At 57.3% G+C, this 16,397-nt stretch overlaps 6 protein-coding genes across 6 annotated transcripts; 4 read left to right on the top strand and 2 right to left on the bottom strand.

Annotated features, from left to right (window-relative positions):
• Positions 1–169: 169 nt before the first annotated feature.
• On the bottom strand, positions 170–1,707 carry PG997_007221 (uncharacterized protein; the record flags this gene model as incomplete). Its single annotated transcript, XM_066811536.1, has 4 exons — positions 170–452; positions 515–605; positions 681–929; positions 999–1,707. The coding sequence occupies 4 exons, from the start codon at positions 1,705–1,707 to the stop codon at positions 170–172; spliced, it is 1,332 nt and encodes a 443-aa protein (XP_066666878.1).
• Positions 1,708–3,429: 1,722 nt separating this feature from the next.
• Positions 3,430–4,707, top strand: PG997_007220 (uncharacterized protein; the record flags this gene model as incomplete). The annotated part of the gene is made up of 3 exons (XM_066811535.1): positions 3,430–3,475; positions 3,571–3,971; positions 4,033–4,707. The coding sequence occupies 3 exons, from the start codon at positions 3,430–3,432 to the stop codon at positions 4,705–4,707; spliced, it is 1,122 nt and encodes a 373-aa protein (XP_066666877.1).
• Positions 4,708–6,523: 1,816 nt separating this feature from the next.
• On the bottom strand, positions 6,524–6,826 carry PG997_007219 (uncharacterized protein; the record flags this gene model as incomplete). Its single annotated transcript, XM_066811534.1, has 1 exon — positions 6,524–6,826. One exon carries the CDS (start codon positions 6,824–6,826, stop codon positions 6,524–6,526), a length of 303 nt encoding a protein of 100 aa, XP_066666876.1.
• Positions 6,827–7,169: 343 nt separating this feature from the next.
• Positions 7,170–8,906, top strand: PG997_007218 (uncharacterized protein; the record flags this gene model as incomplete). Its single annotated transcript, XM_066811533.1, has 4 exons — positions 7,170–7,186; positions 7,768–7,893; positions 8,077–8,364; positions 8,435–8,906. 4 exons carry the CDS (start codon positions 7,170–7,172, stop codon positions 8,904–8,906), a joined length of 903 nt encoding a protein of 300 aa, XP_066666875.1.
• A 1,536-nt stretch (positions 8,907–10,442) lies between these two features.
• On the top strand, positions 10,443–12,314 carry PG997_007217 (uncharacterized protein; the record flags this gene model as incomplete). Its single annotated transcript, XM_066811532.1, has 3 exons — positions 10,443–10,733; positions 10,829–11,240; positions 11,332–12,314. The coding sequence occupies 3 exons, from the start codon at positions 10,443–10,445 to the stop codon at positions 12,312–12,314; spliced, it is 1,686 nt and encodes a 561-aa protein (XP_066666874.1).
• Positions 12,315–13,369: 1,055 nt separating this feature from the next.
• Positions 13,370–16,185, top strand: PG997_007216 (Het-c heterokaryon incompatibility protein; the record flags this gene model as incomplete). Its single annotated transcript, XM_066811531.1, has 6 exons — positions 13,370–13,701; positions 13,846–14,311; positions 14,353–14,931; positions 15,001–15,093; positions 15,149–15,854; positions 15,914–16,185. 6 exons carry the CDS (start codon positions 13,370–13,372, stop codon positions 16,183–16,185), a joined length of 2,448 nt encoding a protein of 815 aa, XP_066666873.1.
• Positions 16,186–16,397: the final 212 nt, after the last annotated feature.

Genomic DNA, 16,397 nt, shown 5'->3' with positions numbered 1-16,397 from the left:
TAGATTCGGTCTCGCCATTGGCTGCATGCGCAAATACGATGCGGAAAGCAAACAGAAGGCACTGCATATTCGAGAACGTCATTGGAAATCCACCGAGGCACAATCAGTTGTTAATGACTAGCAGACCTTTGGGTGTATTCTTCGCTCAAACAGTAACTTCCTTCAGGTTTCAATCCAGCTTCCGCACATACTCAACGGGCCCAACGTACTGCTTCCTCGCCCGGACGGCGTAGTAAACCAGCGAGCCGACGACCGAGACGCCCCAGATCAGGATATTCCAGTTCATCAGGTCCGGCGTCGGGCGCGGCGACGGCGGGAAGAACGAGAACACGAACGCGAGGACGAGGAACATCATCGAGACCACGTTGACGAACAGCCCCCACCGGCCCAGCGAGAACTTGCTGGGGAGCAGCGGCTGGTTGGTGACGCGGCGCCAAAGGACACAACCGATGCTGCACATGTAGCTCGACAGGATGGCCGTCGTGCCCAGCGACGTGAGCGTGTTGAAGGCCACGGGGAGCCGATGGCGATGAGGGACAGCAGGATGGTGAAGATCAGGGTCGTGATGATGGAATTGACGGGCAGGTTCAGGCGTGGGTAGACATCTAAAAGCGAAAAGAAAAAGCATCAGTACATTGTCAAATCCAACTGGGTCACCATCACCACCACTGGCCACTTACATGCAAACCAGCTCGAAAAGGGCATGCCCTTGTCGCGGGAGAAGGCCCAGAGCTGCCGAGAGGCGGTTGCGCCTTGCGTCAAAAGCCCGGCCACGGTCATGAAGATGATCAGCACACTCATGGCCGTGGTGCCACCGGCAGTCCCTGTGGTGTTGTAGAACATGGCAATAAAAGGTATCCCGGTCGGCGAATCCAGGATGTCGGCCAGGTTTCCGAGCGTAGAGCAGTACGTGATCAGCATCACCCATCCTACAAACCGATTGACCTCCTGTCAGCAAGCCGCCAGTAGTAAGCGAATGCAAAGAAAGAGAGACATACCCAAAGTGCCGTTCAGGAGGGTCGTCGCGATCATGGATCGTGGGAGTGACCTCGAGGCATCCTGCAATTCTTCCGACATGTGCACGGCGGCATCGGCCCCGAGGAGAGGAATGATGCCGGCATTGATGCCGATCATGGTGCTCAGGCCGAGACTGCCCCAGCCTCCGCCGTCGTTGAATGTGGTGAAGACCTCGGACGCCGGGGACCGGGGCGCCAGCACCCAGAGGGTGACCAATATGGCGATGAAGCCCAAGACGTGGATCGAGAGGAGCCCGGCCTCCACCAATGGCAGCTTCCGGGCCAGGACGATGTTGAAGAAGACGCCGAAAGCCGCCAGGGCGATGGCCAGCAGCGTCCCGTGCCACGGGTGCGGCTCGTAGGTCGCGTAGTTGAGCACGAGCAGGCCCTGGATCTGCGTGCCGGCGATGTAGCAGGTCGACGCGACGAAGGTCTGCCAGGCCAGGACGCACATCCAGCCCATGATGTAGCTCAGGAACTTCTGGTGTTTTCGAGGGGCGAACTCGGACACCCAGTGGTACTGCCCGCCCGTCGTGGGCGCCATCGAGGCCATCTCCGCCATCGAGACGTTGACGAAGAGGAAGCCTACCCAGGAGACGAGGTACATCCAGATGTAGCCCGCGGTCCCGCCGTTGGTCAGGCCGAGGACGCCGACGCCGAAGATGGCCTCCCACGACTGCATCAGGATCATGGTGAAGCCGAAGATGGAGATGAAGCGGAAGTTCCGCTAATCGAATGCGACCGGCAGAAGGGTCAGTCCGACAGGTCGTGGTCGGTCATGGCAAGAACTGGACTCGGCTTACCTTCAACTCCTGCGTCTTGCCCATGCGCGTCATGTCCCGGCGATCTTGCGCATTGCCTTCCTCCGGGTCGGCCAGATCGCTGTCCAGCTCGATGTCGACCGCGGCGTCATCCTTGGTGTAGGGAGCCTTGCTGTCGAGCGCCATCTTGAGAAGTCTCCGTGGACGCCTAGAGTAAGGGATGCAGGGTAGGAAGGTGATAGATAAGGGACGGCACGTATGCTCAGTCAGTAATAGGTAGTGATACGAAGAACACGATTGCTGGTTTCTAGAAGGATTCAGGCCCTTTCTTGTACGGCAAAGATTCCTCGCATCGCCGCAACATGTCCGGGAGCGGAGAAAGGCAAGCCAACTGCCTGTAAGGGAGGCGAAGGGTAGGTCCGAACTGCCGAGCCTTTTGCAGACTGACAGTTCAGTATGATGCATGCATGGATTTGGAGAACTTGAGACATTTTTGGTCCGCGGCCCGACACAGTGGGAACTGCTGGGTAGTGCTGAGTCGAGCTGGAGGCGAGAGCCGTCCATACAGAATTTTCGATACTACCAGCCAGCCTGTCGGAGTGAGAATGCAGCCAATATGGGCGCCTATCACTTGTCGAATGGCCCCGAGTATCCCTGTCGTTCGGACGGGAACCAAATGGGGCTTTCCCCGTTTCGTACATGGCATGACTGGGGACGGGGGATGGCAGCCTTCCCATTGGGTCGTGTCAAAAGCGGGTGTCGATCTCCCCTGCTGGTGACATCTCGCTTAGATAACCCTTCCGAGTCTGGAATTCGGGCCTGGAACCAGCAAAACAACAGTCAAGCAGCATACCGTGTCCCAGACTGTGCTTCACGGCGGACTATTCCATGCAGTCTGATGGTGCATTGCAGTCTGCCATTCACCTCCGGCCGCCCACGCGAGCCACACGAAACCTCGCCACGGGGCCGGTTACTTGAACAAGTCTAAGGGCCTGCAGTCTGCTGCATTGGGCTATTTCTCTGCCATATCTCACATATCATTTCGAAGCCACCGAGCCCTCCCCTGCCTTGCGTCTGAGCTGCCGATGGCGGCGCCATGGCTGTTTCACGGGCCTCCCGTATTCTGTCCAGTCTAGCCGGTGGCAGTTCAGTGACACCCGACCAAAAGGAAAGGGATCGGCGGTGAATGCGACTGTAGTATTAGGACATCCTCGCAGTCATTTGCCTTCTTATCTTCCCTGTTGTCATCTTCCACTGCTCGTTTGGCTCTCGCGACCGTTCGATCGCCTGCCAAGCGACCCGGCACAGCGGCACCGCCCTACAAAGACAATGCCAACAGCGTTCCAACCTTACCTCGATTACACGTTTATCCCTTGTCAATGCCACCTACACCTACACCTGACTTGATGCTGATGGCCACCATTGACCCAACATTCGACATTCGCGCCGCACACGTAACCATGAAGTGAATTTCAGAGTGATAGTATAAACCGCACATTACCATGCCCCTTTTCTTTCATCTCACGCCCGCTTTCCGACCGGCCAATTGCTTCGTCTGAGCGCATTGGCAAAGGGATTGCTGGGAACAATATACGAATTCGCAAACAATCTGACACCGTATCGCAAATCCCAGGTCGAGCGCGATATCTATTATGACCTCCTCTGCTATGGGTGACGACGATATCACCGGCCCCCGCGGTTCTCGCCAATCACCGAGACCGACCATGCCGGATACATCTGGATCGTCACCATCATCGGTACTTCCTACACGGCGCTCTCCTGCTTGCTACGAGCGTGGATCAAACACCGGGTCTACGGATGGGACGACGCCCTGATCGCCCTTGGCACCGTGTTACACCTGGCCCAGTCCATCGCCGTCTGGCTAGGCCTCTCCCACGGGCTGGCGAAATCGAACACCATCACCGCGCCCGCAGACGGCGCGGCCGCGAGCAAGGCGTGGTTTGCCGCCGAAATCTTGGGACTTGTCGTCCTAGGCCTCTCGAAATGCTCGGTGCTCGCGTTGATGCTGCGGGTGTTTACCCCTGAGACGGGCATCACGTCCGGATACCGTGCTTGCCTGTTGTTGACCATAGCCAGTACACTCTGGTGCATCGCCTCCGTCATCGGAATTTCTGCCAACTGTAATTCGATGGCTATTCTCACACCCGAAAGCAAAGAGCTATGCCCCGGTCTGGTAAGCATCTTGAATAGAACCCAGAAACCGGTAGTGGAAACTAACACCGGGTTACACACAGTATGATCGCATGTTGGGAATCACGATCCCAGACATCATCACCGACGTCCTGATCTGCTCCATACCCCTATTCGTAACCTTACCCCTCAACATGACCAAAGGCGTCCGCTTCCACGTCTCCCTAGCCTTCAGCTTCCGCCTCTTCGTCGTCCCCCTTGCCGCCCTCCGCCTCTACTACTTCGGAGACGCCGTAGCCGACGATGCCGACGACACGCAACTGGTCATCACCAACAGCCTCCTGTTCCAGCAGGCCGCCCTCGTCGTCTCGCTCGTCAGCGCGACCATCCCGAACCTCCGCACCTTTATGAAGTCCCTCAACACGGGGTTCCACCTGCCACCGCTGGCCGTCGAGGAGACGCGCGGGTTCGCGCTAAGGACGTTTGGGGGCAGCACCATGATCAACGGCCACAGCAACGGTAGCAATGCTGGCCGCAGCAACACTGGGAACGCCAGTAGAAAAGGAAAGTCTCCCGCCGTGTCGAGGAGCAGCCAAAATCGAGACGAGGCGCAGGAGGAGCTATCGCTGCGCCCGGATGGGGTACACCACGAGGCGCGGATCTCGCACGTGCGGTGTCCGAGCGATGCGGTGTCTGAACAGCCGAGTCACCGGTCCGGAAGCCAGGAGCGCATCATCACCAAGCGGGTGGAGTGGAATATACGTCATGACACTGGATGATATGTTTATTATTCTGGGTTAGGTCTTCTGTTTTGAAAAAAGTTATATCACCTGCATGGGAAATAAATTCTTGTCCGACATTACACTGCAAGCAGGCATGGCTTCCTGTTGGTTTCCTCGAATCCACACTTGAATACTGGAGAGCTTGCTTCTATATCTATACTCATCTTGATACCTATTAAATTAAACCACGTTAAGGGCTAAAGGGGGCTTCGGCTTCTTACTCCACGACGAGCGGGTCAAGTTTATTCATAGGATATGACCGGGGTGTCTTTGGCCAAATTCCCCTTGTTCTATTCATTTCGGCAACATGGAGCTTTGCTCACGCCGGTTCGATGCCAAAAGCCACCGGTCAAGTATGGAGATGCCTGATGTGGAAATCGAGTTCCCGCGCTCTGTTCAACGTACTGCTGCATATATGCCAGCGACATGTTTTGCGAAAAATGCACTTTCTATCAGATAAAAGGATATGAATCATGACGCACTCTTACTTCGAAAAATTCCCACCAGAGCTTTTGATCCCGATCCTGACCAGTCTCTCAGTCCTAGAATGTCTTGATAACCTTCCCCTGTCGTCTCCCTCCGGCGCCTCCCTCTCCCAGCTAGCCCGGAGAAGAAGAAGGAGAACAGACTGGCCGGACCCCGGTTCGGGAGGGACCGGACGACGACTTTCTGCATCTCAGAGACGTGTCCGGCACGGCGCCGATGTCCCGGTACGACGCGAGCGAGCCGGGGAGATTGTGCTGACGCGGTGGGTTGTGCGGATGGAGTCCGGGTTCACCCACCGGAACCGTAAGCGAGCGCGTCGTCGGGCCCTCGGGTGCGGTTGGGTGATGGCAACGTCGTCGTGAATCACTTCATCGTTCCTGGACGTGTTAAAGTGATCTCCGAAAGTTTGCAGGGACTGTTCATAATCAGGATGTCCGAGATTCACGAGTCTCGGAGAATAACAAAGCTAAGAGTATTTGTTGTGGCCTTATAGCATGGCGGCTGAAACGCACGTCGTATGATGACTCGACGTACCGAAACTATTCCTTGGACATATTTCGTGATGATAATAACACATTATATCCGGCGTAGTCATGTTGCCTCTTAGGTTTAGCCAGTGTTGACTTTGGGATAATAGGGGCAGGCCATCTTTCTCTCCTTTTTCTACACCATTTTATTCGAGAGAAAAGATATCATACAAAGAAAACAGTAGTGCAACTCTAGTCCTAGCTAAACAAGTCTCATATATCTCTTTACCCCTAAGCCTGTCCACGAGGCGCCGGTGTTTCTGGTGCGGCCAGCCAAACGGTCTAAAGTCATTTGGTTCACGTACCCAGTCAAGTATCTTGCCCTCAATAAACCGGACAGTCTGGTGTTCCGGGAACGAGGCATGCTTGAATATATTTCCGTCTCCTGATCTCGCAATAGAACGACATCAAGCTCCAACTCCGCCAGCGCAGGCAAGCCCTGCAGAACCGCCAAAGCCTCGCGCAGCCCATCCTGGCCGTCCACCGCCACCTTCACCATCTCGCGCTCCTGTCCGCCGGTGACTCGTCATTGGCTGGCAAAGCCAACAAGCCGACCTTGGTTACCAGCGGCCTCCACCACGGAGGAAGCGCCGGGAATAACCCCACGCACTCGCCCGTGTGCGCAAAAGCAAAAACGTTGCGCCAGCAAAACACGCACCCGGCCTCGGCGTACCACTACCGACACACCAGAAACACACTCATCGCGCCTCCGTTTCCGCCGCGGCGCGCGCACAGGCACGGCAGAATAAACGGCTCAGGAACGGCCAGGCCCGCAGCCCTTCGTTCGTCGAAGCACACTACTACAAACGTACGGGTCCGTCGGCGGTGGGGCCCAGCGATGGCGCACGAGAAGGAGTCGGGGTCTGGTGGGGGTAGCCATCGCCGAACTGCGGCTGGATGGGCGCGTGGGCCGGGTAGACGGTGCGCCTGGCGCAGTGGAGGGCGTGCTCCAGGGCCCATTTGACGGAGCGGACGAGGAGGGTGGCGAAGATGCGTTCGCGGAGCTCGGCGGGGAGGCTGTGGAAGAGGTTGCCGAGGTCTAGGTAGGATGTGCTCGAGGGGCTGGATGGTGCTGCCGTTGGGTCTTTAGAAGGGGTAGACATATGTGGTTTCAAGGATTCGATTTGAGTCCATACATAGAGCTGCGTTGTAATGCCCACATTGTAAGAGTGATAAGGTAAGCACGCAATCGGAGGGAATCTAGAAGGTATCCACGATAACCTTGTATGAGACTAGTAAGGGCGAGAATAGCAATACAGCGTGCCAAGGCAGTGCCTATCCGCCGGGAGTTGGCCTTGATATAACATCATCTCAACTCTATTCAATGGGCCTACGGGTATCTCATGGTGGTGAGTGGGCATGGATGACTTGTACGGCAGTATCTAATAAATCAATTGAAATATCCAGTGGTACTTCGGAGTCATGCCGACTGGTCTTACGTCAATCATGACCCGAAGACAAGGGTAAGTAAGCACTGCCCGTCTCTGCTCTGGTCATGTTGTTGTTTGCGTTTGTTTCATGAGTATGTACAGAGTACTGGAGTAAAAATACGTAAGAACGCAACATGGATCATTTCCATCGTCCAGCAATTTTCTGGCTTCGTTGGCCCTGCTGAAGTCCGATTAAGGTGCTCAGATCGTTGGGTCCAGGCACCAAGTCTGTTCGCAAGAGCGTCCGCAGGGGCTTTAGTTTGCTGGGCTGCTAGGCGGGCTGACCCGAGACCAACCGAGGAAGAAGAAAAAAACAGGGGTCCAGGTCCCCAAAACAAAGTCCGGTGGGCCTACAGTGACAGCCCCAAAGGACCAAAGCCGCTAAAAATAAATCGACCATCCAACCATCGGAACCCCGACTTCGCCTTTGTTGCAATCAAATATGTCCATCCCTCAGTCCTTCCAACATACGAGCGAGCGTCGTTCGACTCTTGACACTAGCACCCCATGATACCCCGGTAGAGCAAGCAAGTCTACATACTTTACTCCTCACTCGGACCCGCCCATCGATCGCCATGACGCACACGCCACTTCTACGAGCTCAACTGCGACAGCGCGCAGCCTGCGTGCGACTCGGCCGATTATCGCGACAACTTTGCCCTCCTACTCAGCGCCGACCCTACGCGACCGCGAGCGACCATAGCCATACGACACGGTCGACGAAACCAGTACACACCAAGGTTATTCAAGTGCACACGGGCTATTTCGAGAATGCATTTTGTCAGAGTTCGGGGAGAAACGGACAACCGTCACGATCCTACTCCACTTCCACGCCGACGAAATCACCTGCGCCGGGCGGAAAACGTACCGACGTAGCAGTACCAGAACCCCTCGTAGCGACAATGCGACGGCCACACCCACAGAAGCGAAAGACGCGGCGAGGAGGGATCCCGTACCCGTGCCCGTGCCCGGCGCCGTCGCGCCCTTGCCCATCTGGCAGCGCCTCGGACCCCTCACGCGCGCGGGGCCGAGGCCTACGCCCGCGCCCAGCGCCGCCGGCCCTGGGTCACCCAGGTCGCCACCATGCTGGTCATCTACCTCTGCGCCGACATCAGCGCGCAGCAGATCAGCGGCAAGGACGAGCACGAGTACGCGCGCACGGCGCGGTCGCTGGCCATTGGCGGGGTGGCGGCCATTCCGGGGCACATGTGGTATGTTCTTCCTTCTTTCCCCCTTTGGCGCATGAAGTTCCGGTAAGCTAACGGCGACACATCTACATAGGTTCGTGTTCCTGTCGCAACATTTCAACTACCCGTCCAAGGTGCTCTCCATCGCCGTCAAGGTCGCCATCAACCAGGCCGTCTTCACGCCCGTCTTCAACACGTACTTCTTCGGGTCGCAGGCGCTGCTGTCGGGCGACACCCTCCAACAGGCCTGGGACCGCGTGCGCGCGACGGTTCCCGTCAGCGTCGTCAACTCGTGCAAGATCTGGCCCGCCGTCACGGCCGTCAGCTTCGCGTACCTGCCGCTCGAGTACCGCGCGCTCTTTGCGGGGGTCGTCGCCGTCGGCTGGCAGACGTACTTGAGCTTTTTGAACCGACAGGCCGAGGCGGCTGAGGCGTTGGCCTTGGCGACGAGGGCGGAGTCGCTAGAGAAGGAGGTAGGCAGAGAGCATTCGCGCCTGCTTTCCGTAGCTCGCCCGGTGCAGAGTGCAGATAGCGGCGCAAGCGGACGAGTACGCATTGCGGTTTAATATTCACTCCCGTCCATGTAGTGGCATTGTGCAATTAGCCATGCCGCGCGTCTGGACTACAGTTCAGCGCATATATTTAGATTTGTACGAAACGCATGTCATTTACAGGGCGTACGGTAGACGGGTATGTCTCGAGACAGGGAAAGGCACGGCGTTTGACAAGTTCCTTGGGCTACATACATTATCAATACGGCATAGACTTGTAGAGATTCACATCTTCTTCCATCCTCCCCCGTTCCTTTTCTTTATAATAATCCGACTGTCCGGAGCAATTGCCTTGTAGGTAGTCGTGGTTATATTTAAGTAGACGGAGGGTATAGCTACCTAGCAGCTGGGTCTAGCCTGAAGCAAGCCCAAAGGGTTTTTTGCTTCTAGTTGCTTGCTTCTGGAAATGGCAAAGCCAGGGCTACTCTCTCCTGGCATTCATCTCAGGTAATTCTCACCCCCTCTCATTATGGTATCTATCTGGTGTCTATCTGGAGCGAAAGATCAAGCCAAATGAGTCTTTCAAATTTAGCCTTTCTTCCCCTTCCCTTCCCCACTTCCAGGATCGAAACCTCTGATATGTCAGTTGGTCCGATTGAAATGATGAGGTGAGCTCTGGATGTGTTGCGCAAACCCCTCACTTACAGGCATAGCCGACTCAATCGACGAAAATGGCGGCCAATGTGTGTGATTGCACAGCATCGGGGCTCTCCCCATCAGCATTGCCATCACGGGCTGCGCCTCTTTCCCATTGGCAGATCTAGGGACCTAAGGACATGCTCGAGAGGGAGTTGGTTCTACCCCAAACAAGCCCCGATGCAATTGCCCGCATGCGGTGGTCGCACTGCGCGGGCCGTGGTGTGTGTGTGTGTGTGTGTGACGAACGGAAACTCCAGCTCGAATTTTCCCCTGTCCGACACTCAGCCCTCCCTAGGACTTCCAACCCTTACCAAGGGAGCAACAAACCGCACGAGGCCTGGCTTGTCCCGCCCTTCTGCTCTGCCCTTGCATTTCTAGAGATTTACTCGCGATGGAAGCTATGACGGAGCACTCTATTGGGGGTAGGGTTGTCTGGTTGTTTTGATGAGCCACTTGACCGCCAGCTTGTGTTCCAGCCTGCCTAGAAGAAATGGCAACAGTCTGACAGGCCTTGTTGATCAACGTTATGGATCCTTGCCTTGTTGCTTCAGCTCGCATACAGATCGTGCCCCCAATGCAGATCGTATTTGCAGGCTGGCCAATTAGAGCTGGGGCCCCCCTTGACAAACAACCAACTTCCATATACCTGCTGCATTGCATCGTCACCCCGGTATGGACGATAGGACCGGGACACAGGCTGAGGAGCGAGGAGCCGTCCAGCCTGATGGCGAGAGTGGGAATCCCGCTGCGTCTTACCCTCTGTATCCCCCAATTGAAGAAGTGACAGGCAGCTGGGTTTCTTCTTCGTTCTCAATCCTTTCGATTGCTCTCTTTCTCTCAGCCCCCCTACCGCTCTGACCAGTGTCAGTCTCCTTTTCGTCTAATCAGCTACCTTGGACATCTTCAAGCACCATGGCGCTAGCACCTCGGAATATGGCTATCTTCTTCAGCGCCGTTCTCCAGCTCATTCTTCAGCATGCACAGGCTTCGCAGATAGCTGCCTACTGGAACGGCGGATTCAAAGTACCCCAGGTAATCATGTACGATAGCGCTTCCGACAGCATCCTCTACAGCCTCTGCAACAGCAAAGATACCCCAATCTTCCCTGGAGATAAATCGGCGGCATTTCCGCTGCAGTCCCGATTCCCTCCTTTACCCGGCACACACGTATCCGTCATTGCGTATGAGGATAGAGGAATCAAGGTATGTTCCCCTGGGACGGTTCCCTCCGTCCCGCTTGTGAAAAGGGCGTTTCCTGACGAGCTTCTGTTCGGCCCCAGACGAATGTATTCTACCAGTCGAAGGACGGCCATATAATTGAAGCACTATTCACATGCAACGAAACCGGCTACTACGATCCAGTCGAAGGGGAAGGAGCCTATAAGCTCACCCTTGACTCCGGCATCCCCATGCCCAAAAGCCCTACCGACATGACGGCGTTGCTCCTAGGCGAAGATGGAGGATACAGATTGCACTACAAATTGGCGAACGACAGCTCGATCTACAGTATCAAGTACCAGAAGAAGGAGAAAGGCGGGTGGGTTGGCGCGGGAGCCTCCGAGCCTTACACCTCTACTGGCAACATCGCAGCGGGTTTTGCGGTACCGGACAAGATAACAGTAATCACCCCAGAAAGTGACAGGCTAGGTAGAAAAGAAAACGTGTTTGTGGCAACGGCCCTTTCTGACGAAGACGGAATATGGGAAATAGGTATATCTACCTGCCTTTACATCCATCCACCCCAACTGCGCATGACCTCACTAAGAGTCATATGTCACTGACCATACCCTACGTTATGCAGATGCGGTACCGGTCCCTTTGCATGCCGCTAATCGTAGTGATCCCAAGATGATAATTCCTGTCGTCCTGAGTAACATGACCGATAGCGACGAGTTCAACATTTCATATGACAACGCCGATCCCACATGGACATTCGAAGAGCTGGATCCCATGAATGCGCCGCTGGGTCTGACCTTCGGCTCCAGTCGGGCGATGAGCGTCTTCTACGTCGGCAAGGACAAACTGCTGCGCCAGGTCCGACGCGAGGAAGCCGACGACAAGACGTACAAGTGGAGCAACGTCACCCGCCCCAACGCCAAGCAGTGGCCTCTGCCCGACGACACCAACGCCCATTTCGGGGCCGCCTACGATCGGCAGTCGGACCGCGTCTGGGTCTACTACATGAGCAACCGGACCATGACGCAGCTGCACCAGCCCTCCAAGGACCAGTGGCACGACGCCGTGGCCCTGCCCAAGTCCCAACCCGCTTCGTCGGACGACCAGTCTGGCGGCGGGCTTTCCAATGGCGCCAAGCTCGGCATCGGCATCGGCGTAGGCCTGGGGGTCCCGCTCCTCCTCGGTCTCGTCGCCGCGTACATCTTCTTCCACTCTCGCAGCTCCCGGCGCAACCGCGCTGCCGAAAACGCGGCGTTGCAGGATGCGCACTCGGCCGCCGTGGCTCCTCCGTCGCATCCGGGGTCCCCCGCTCCACGGTATACTTCAGGGTACTGGCCACCTGGGCCCGGACAAGAGCCGCACAGCGGGCCATGGATTCCCCAACAGCAACTCGGTGTCCCATACAGCGACCACAACGGCTACATCAAGCCCGAGCTGGGATACGGCTGGGGCCATGGCGGCGTGGATGAACAGACACTACAGCAACATCAGCTTGCTGGTGGTCAGATGCCACACCATTCGCCCCCGCGCAGACGCAGCCCATTGAGATGGGAAACACACAAGTCCCCGTGCCGGCGCAGGAGATGGCGGGAGACAGCGCAACAGTAAGCCAGACGCCGAAGCCGCCGAGCCAGGTGCCTAGCCCGCAGCCCACGTGACGAGGTCGCTCTTGCCTAATGCATCACGTTGGTTGTGGGGATAACGGGGAAGGAGAAGAGGCGTCTGTCTGACGATGAGACATAGGGCACGAAGGAACGAAAGTCATGATGATATGGCGTGTTTGGACGAGAGACATTGGCGTTCTTGGGTAAACATTAATGGAAAAAGTGCAACTGTTGCATCGACTACCTTCGCTGATCGAGTACTTGGTCAATTGCCATTGAGCTTTTCTTTGTTCGCATCGGCACCTTCGCCGGCTCCATCAGACGTTAGTAAGCAGATCGATCTCGGAAAGCCGTCACATCCGATCTAGGTAGACAGACAGACAGAAACCTGCTAGTCGAAAACGGCGACTAGGAACAGGCCCCATAAGTTACGCTCCCGTTCCCGTGCCGATTGGCGCTTGGCCGCGTGCCGGAACTTGCTTGAGTGTAAAGAAGCAATTTTGACCCGAGTTGCCCTTGTCCTCTCACTCCGGCTCCCCCGGCGGCGACACGGCATGCCAACAGCAGGCAATCGTACATACTGTATCCTACCTGATTGATTGTGGCTTGCTTGCATTCCAGCGATGCGCTGTCTTTGGGCCAGCGTGCCGTGCTTGCCGATTTACAGTGGACCTGCATATCTTGGCCAGCTCTTGGCCTCCGCTGTAAGCCCATAAGCCCACCACCCACACGATCCAGACCAGCAGATTTGAGGCCTGCAGGAGCCTGGAAGCCATTCGTGACGCGCAAGCAGTTCTCATTGGCAAACATTTCGATGGAGTTTTTCATACATCATAGGGAAATCTACCCCTCCATCCCACTGCCCCTCATTTTGATTGTTTGCAGATAAAATCTGCTGGCAAAGCTGAGTCCCAGATCGGAGCTTCACCACCACCTCACCTTGCCTTGTGGAAAACGACTCCACGCAGCTCTCACCACAACACCAAGGCAAGACAAGGAAAAGAAAATCAACACAACAAAAATACGGAGAGGAAGGCCCGACAAAAGCACACACCCAAAATGGCGGACTCGCGAGCCCACTTCTGGCTCGCCAGCCTCTTCCTCGCCGTCGTCTTCCTCGCCACGCCCGCCGCCGCCTTCGGCGCCGGCAACATCAGCAGCAGCTCGCCCATCGAGGGCATCAACTGGCGCCACGGCGACATCGAGGATGCCCTGCTCGGCATCATGATGGCCCGCGCCCTCAACAAGAAGGGCAAAGAGTTCAGCAAGGTCATGGTCGCCCGCGTCTACTTCGGCAACTGGCTGCGCGACTACTCGCAAGCTGTTGACCTGGGCACCATCAAGACGGTTTCGTACGAGGCGATTCGGTTGGTCGTTGCTATTCTGGGATTGTAAGTCTTTTGCTTTCTTTGCATTTGTTGAGCTGGGGGTTGGCGTCCGGATGTCGCAACTGCTCGCGTGCTCATCACTTCCGACCCACCCCCACCACCACTTACCCGAACAGAAATGATGTAACTGACACATCCCAACTCCAGCATGAACTTCGGCTTCGGCTCCAAGGAGTTCGAAGTCACCGAGGAGCGCCTCGGCTGCTACCGCCCGGAGGAGCACATCGACAACCCCAAGGGCTACGGCGGCGGCGACGACCCCAAGCGCTACTGGCACGGCCTGCGCGGCCCCGTCGACGAGGAGCGCGAGCTGGCCATCGACCCGGAGACGGGCATGATCAACTACATCGCCAATGAGAACGAAGAAGGCATCGCGACCTCGGCCGGCTTACTCAGACACTTGCTGGGCCGCTGCATCGAGCTCGGCCGCGAGCACGCCGCCACCGGCAATGACGACGCCCTGTACGAGGCCATGCGACTCATGGGCACGGGCCTGCACTGCCTCGAGGACTTCTTCGCGCACTCCAACTACATCGAGCTCGCCCTTATCGAGATGGGCAACCGCGACATCTTCCCCCACGTCGGCCGCGACGTCCGCGTCGTCCTCGAGGACGTCGGCGGCGTCGCCCCGTCGTCACCGGCACCTTTGGCGAGGTCGACTTCCTCCACTCGGTCGCCGGCGAGGTCTCGGACAAGCTGGCGGCCAACGAGATGCAGGAGCTGCAGGAGCACCTCGAGAACGGCAAGAACGAGGACACGTCGCTTTTGCGCAAGCTGCTCGCCATGATCCCCTCGTCCCTCTTCGGCGGCGAGAGCCAGTCCGACAAGATCGACCAGATCCAGCAGGACACCGCGACCGCGCAGATGGACGGCCTCGAGGTCAAGCCCCACCGCGAGCCCGAGGAGATCACCATCTGGGTGTCCAACATCTTCAAGCAGATCGTGCCCATCATCGAGTGGCACGACCGCATCATGAAGATCATCAGCGACGCCCTCCCGCGCATCCCCATCCTCCCCAAAATCGTCGAGCAGCTCGAGGACCAGCTCAACGCTTTTGTTACCGCCCAGATCGCCCCCTTCGTCGTCCCGGTCATCCAGCAGATCCAGAACGAGATGGGCGCCGGCTCCGAGGGCATCATCCAGAGCTCCAAGGACCAGCAGCACCGCGTCTTCAACGACGACAACGCCAGCGATCCCACCCACTCCATGCTGTCCAAGGATCACTTCACCAATGTAGGTATTCCATCACTCCTTACTCCCCTCCTTCCAATGTCAAACGGTTTTTGCTAACTCGTACCCCAGCTCCTCAACGAACCCGCCGGCAAGACCGCCCAAGAAATGGTCAAGTGGGTCGTCCCCCAGCTCATGGCCGCCATGGACGACGAGTCCATGTCGGTCCGCCGCACCGTCGACCGCATCATCGACGGCGTCCTGCACCACCCCCGCCCAGCGCGACCAGGGCCGCCACGGCGCCGCCGAAGGGCGACAGATCTTCTTCGACTGCGTCGAGCACTGGTGGAACGACATCCCCTACGAGGGCCAGGAGGACTACCGCCAGCGCCTGAGCCGCGAGGGCGTCCTCAACGGCGAGAACCACAAGGAGGGCGAGTGGGACTCCGGACACGGGCACGGCTGCCTCGGCAAGCTGGAGCAGCATCAGCAGCACGGCGGCAAGAAGAAGAAGGAGGAGTGGGACGACAAGATCGCCACGGCGGCCGCCGACGCCATCGTTGGCAGTGTTTCCGGCGCCTTCAACGACTTCGTCCCCGGAAACAACAACTCCGGTAACGGCGGTGGCAACAGCCCCGGCGGTCTCCTCGGCGGTGTCGCTTCCTTCCTCGGCGACTTCTTGGGCAACAACAAGAATAGCAGCAGCGAACAACAGAGCAGTGGCGGAGGCGGCGAGTGGCGCTCCTCGTCGCCCGGTCGCGAGGAGTACGGACGGCAGGACAGCTTCGAGAGACGCGAGACTTTCGAGCGCGCCGACGGCGACGACTACCACTCCCGGCCCCAGGAGCCTTCCTACGGCGGCGGTCACGCTGCCAGCTTCTTCAGCGATGACCGCGGTGGTGACGATCGTGGCGGCGACTCCTACAGTGGCGGCGGAGGTTACGGCTCCTCCGAGTACAGCCGTGAAATTAGTGGTGGTGGTTATGGTGGCAGCAGTGGCTACAGCGGTGGTGGCGGTTACGGCGCCCCGAGTACGGTCGCGAAGGTGGCGGCGGCGGTGGTCACGCCGCCAGCTTCTTCTCTGATGATCGTCCGAGCTACGACCAGGGCGGCTACGGCCAGCAGCCGCCTCCTCCCCCGCAACAGTACTACGGCGGCGGCGGCGATTATGGTGGTGGTTACCTGCCTCAAGGAGGCTACGGTGGCTACCCGCCTCAAGGTGGAGGCTATGGAGGATACCCTCCCCAGGGAGGTGGTTACGGTGGTGGTGGCGATGGCTACAACCAGCGGGGCGGTTACTATGAGCGACGCTGGTAAAAAGAAGACGTCGGCAAACCTTTTCTTTTGAGAGGTGCCGATGCTGATTGACGATTGCTGATGACGATGAAACGGCCGCATGATAAAATCACTAGATCTGATGTAGTAATGAACCCTTGGTTCTCAGTCAATGAGAAGATATGAAGTTATTCGCTTTTGTTGATTCAAAAATGGTATTGATGATCCACCTATCTGCTACTTGTAGATCAGAG

The sequence above is a fragment of the Apiospora hydei genome, assembly GCF_038363865.1.
Source record: "Apiospora hydei strain CBS 114990 chromosome Unknown utg000006l_segment0_segment0, whole genome shotgun sequence".
Taxonomy (NCBI): Eukaryota; Fungi; Ascomycota; class Sordariomycetes; order Amphisphaeriales; family Apiosporaceae; genus Apiospora; species Apiospora hydei.
Note: the sequence above shows the minus strand (reverse complement) of the source record. Positions and strands in the feature narration are given on the sequence as shown.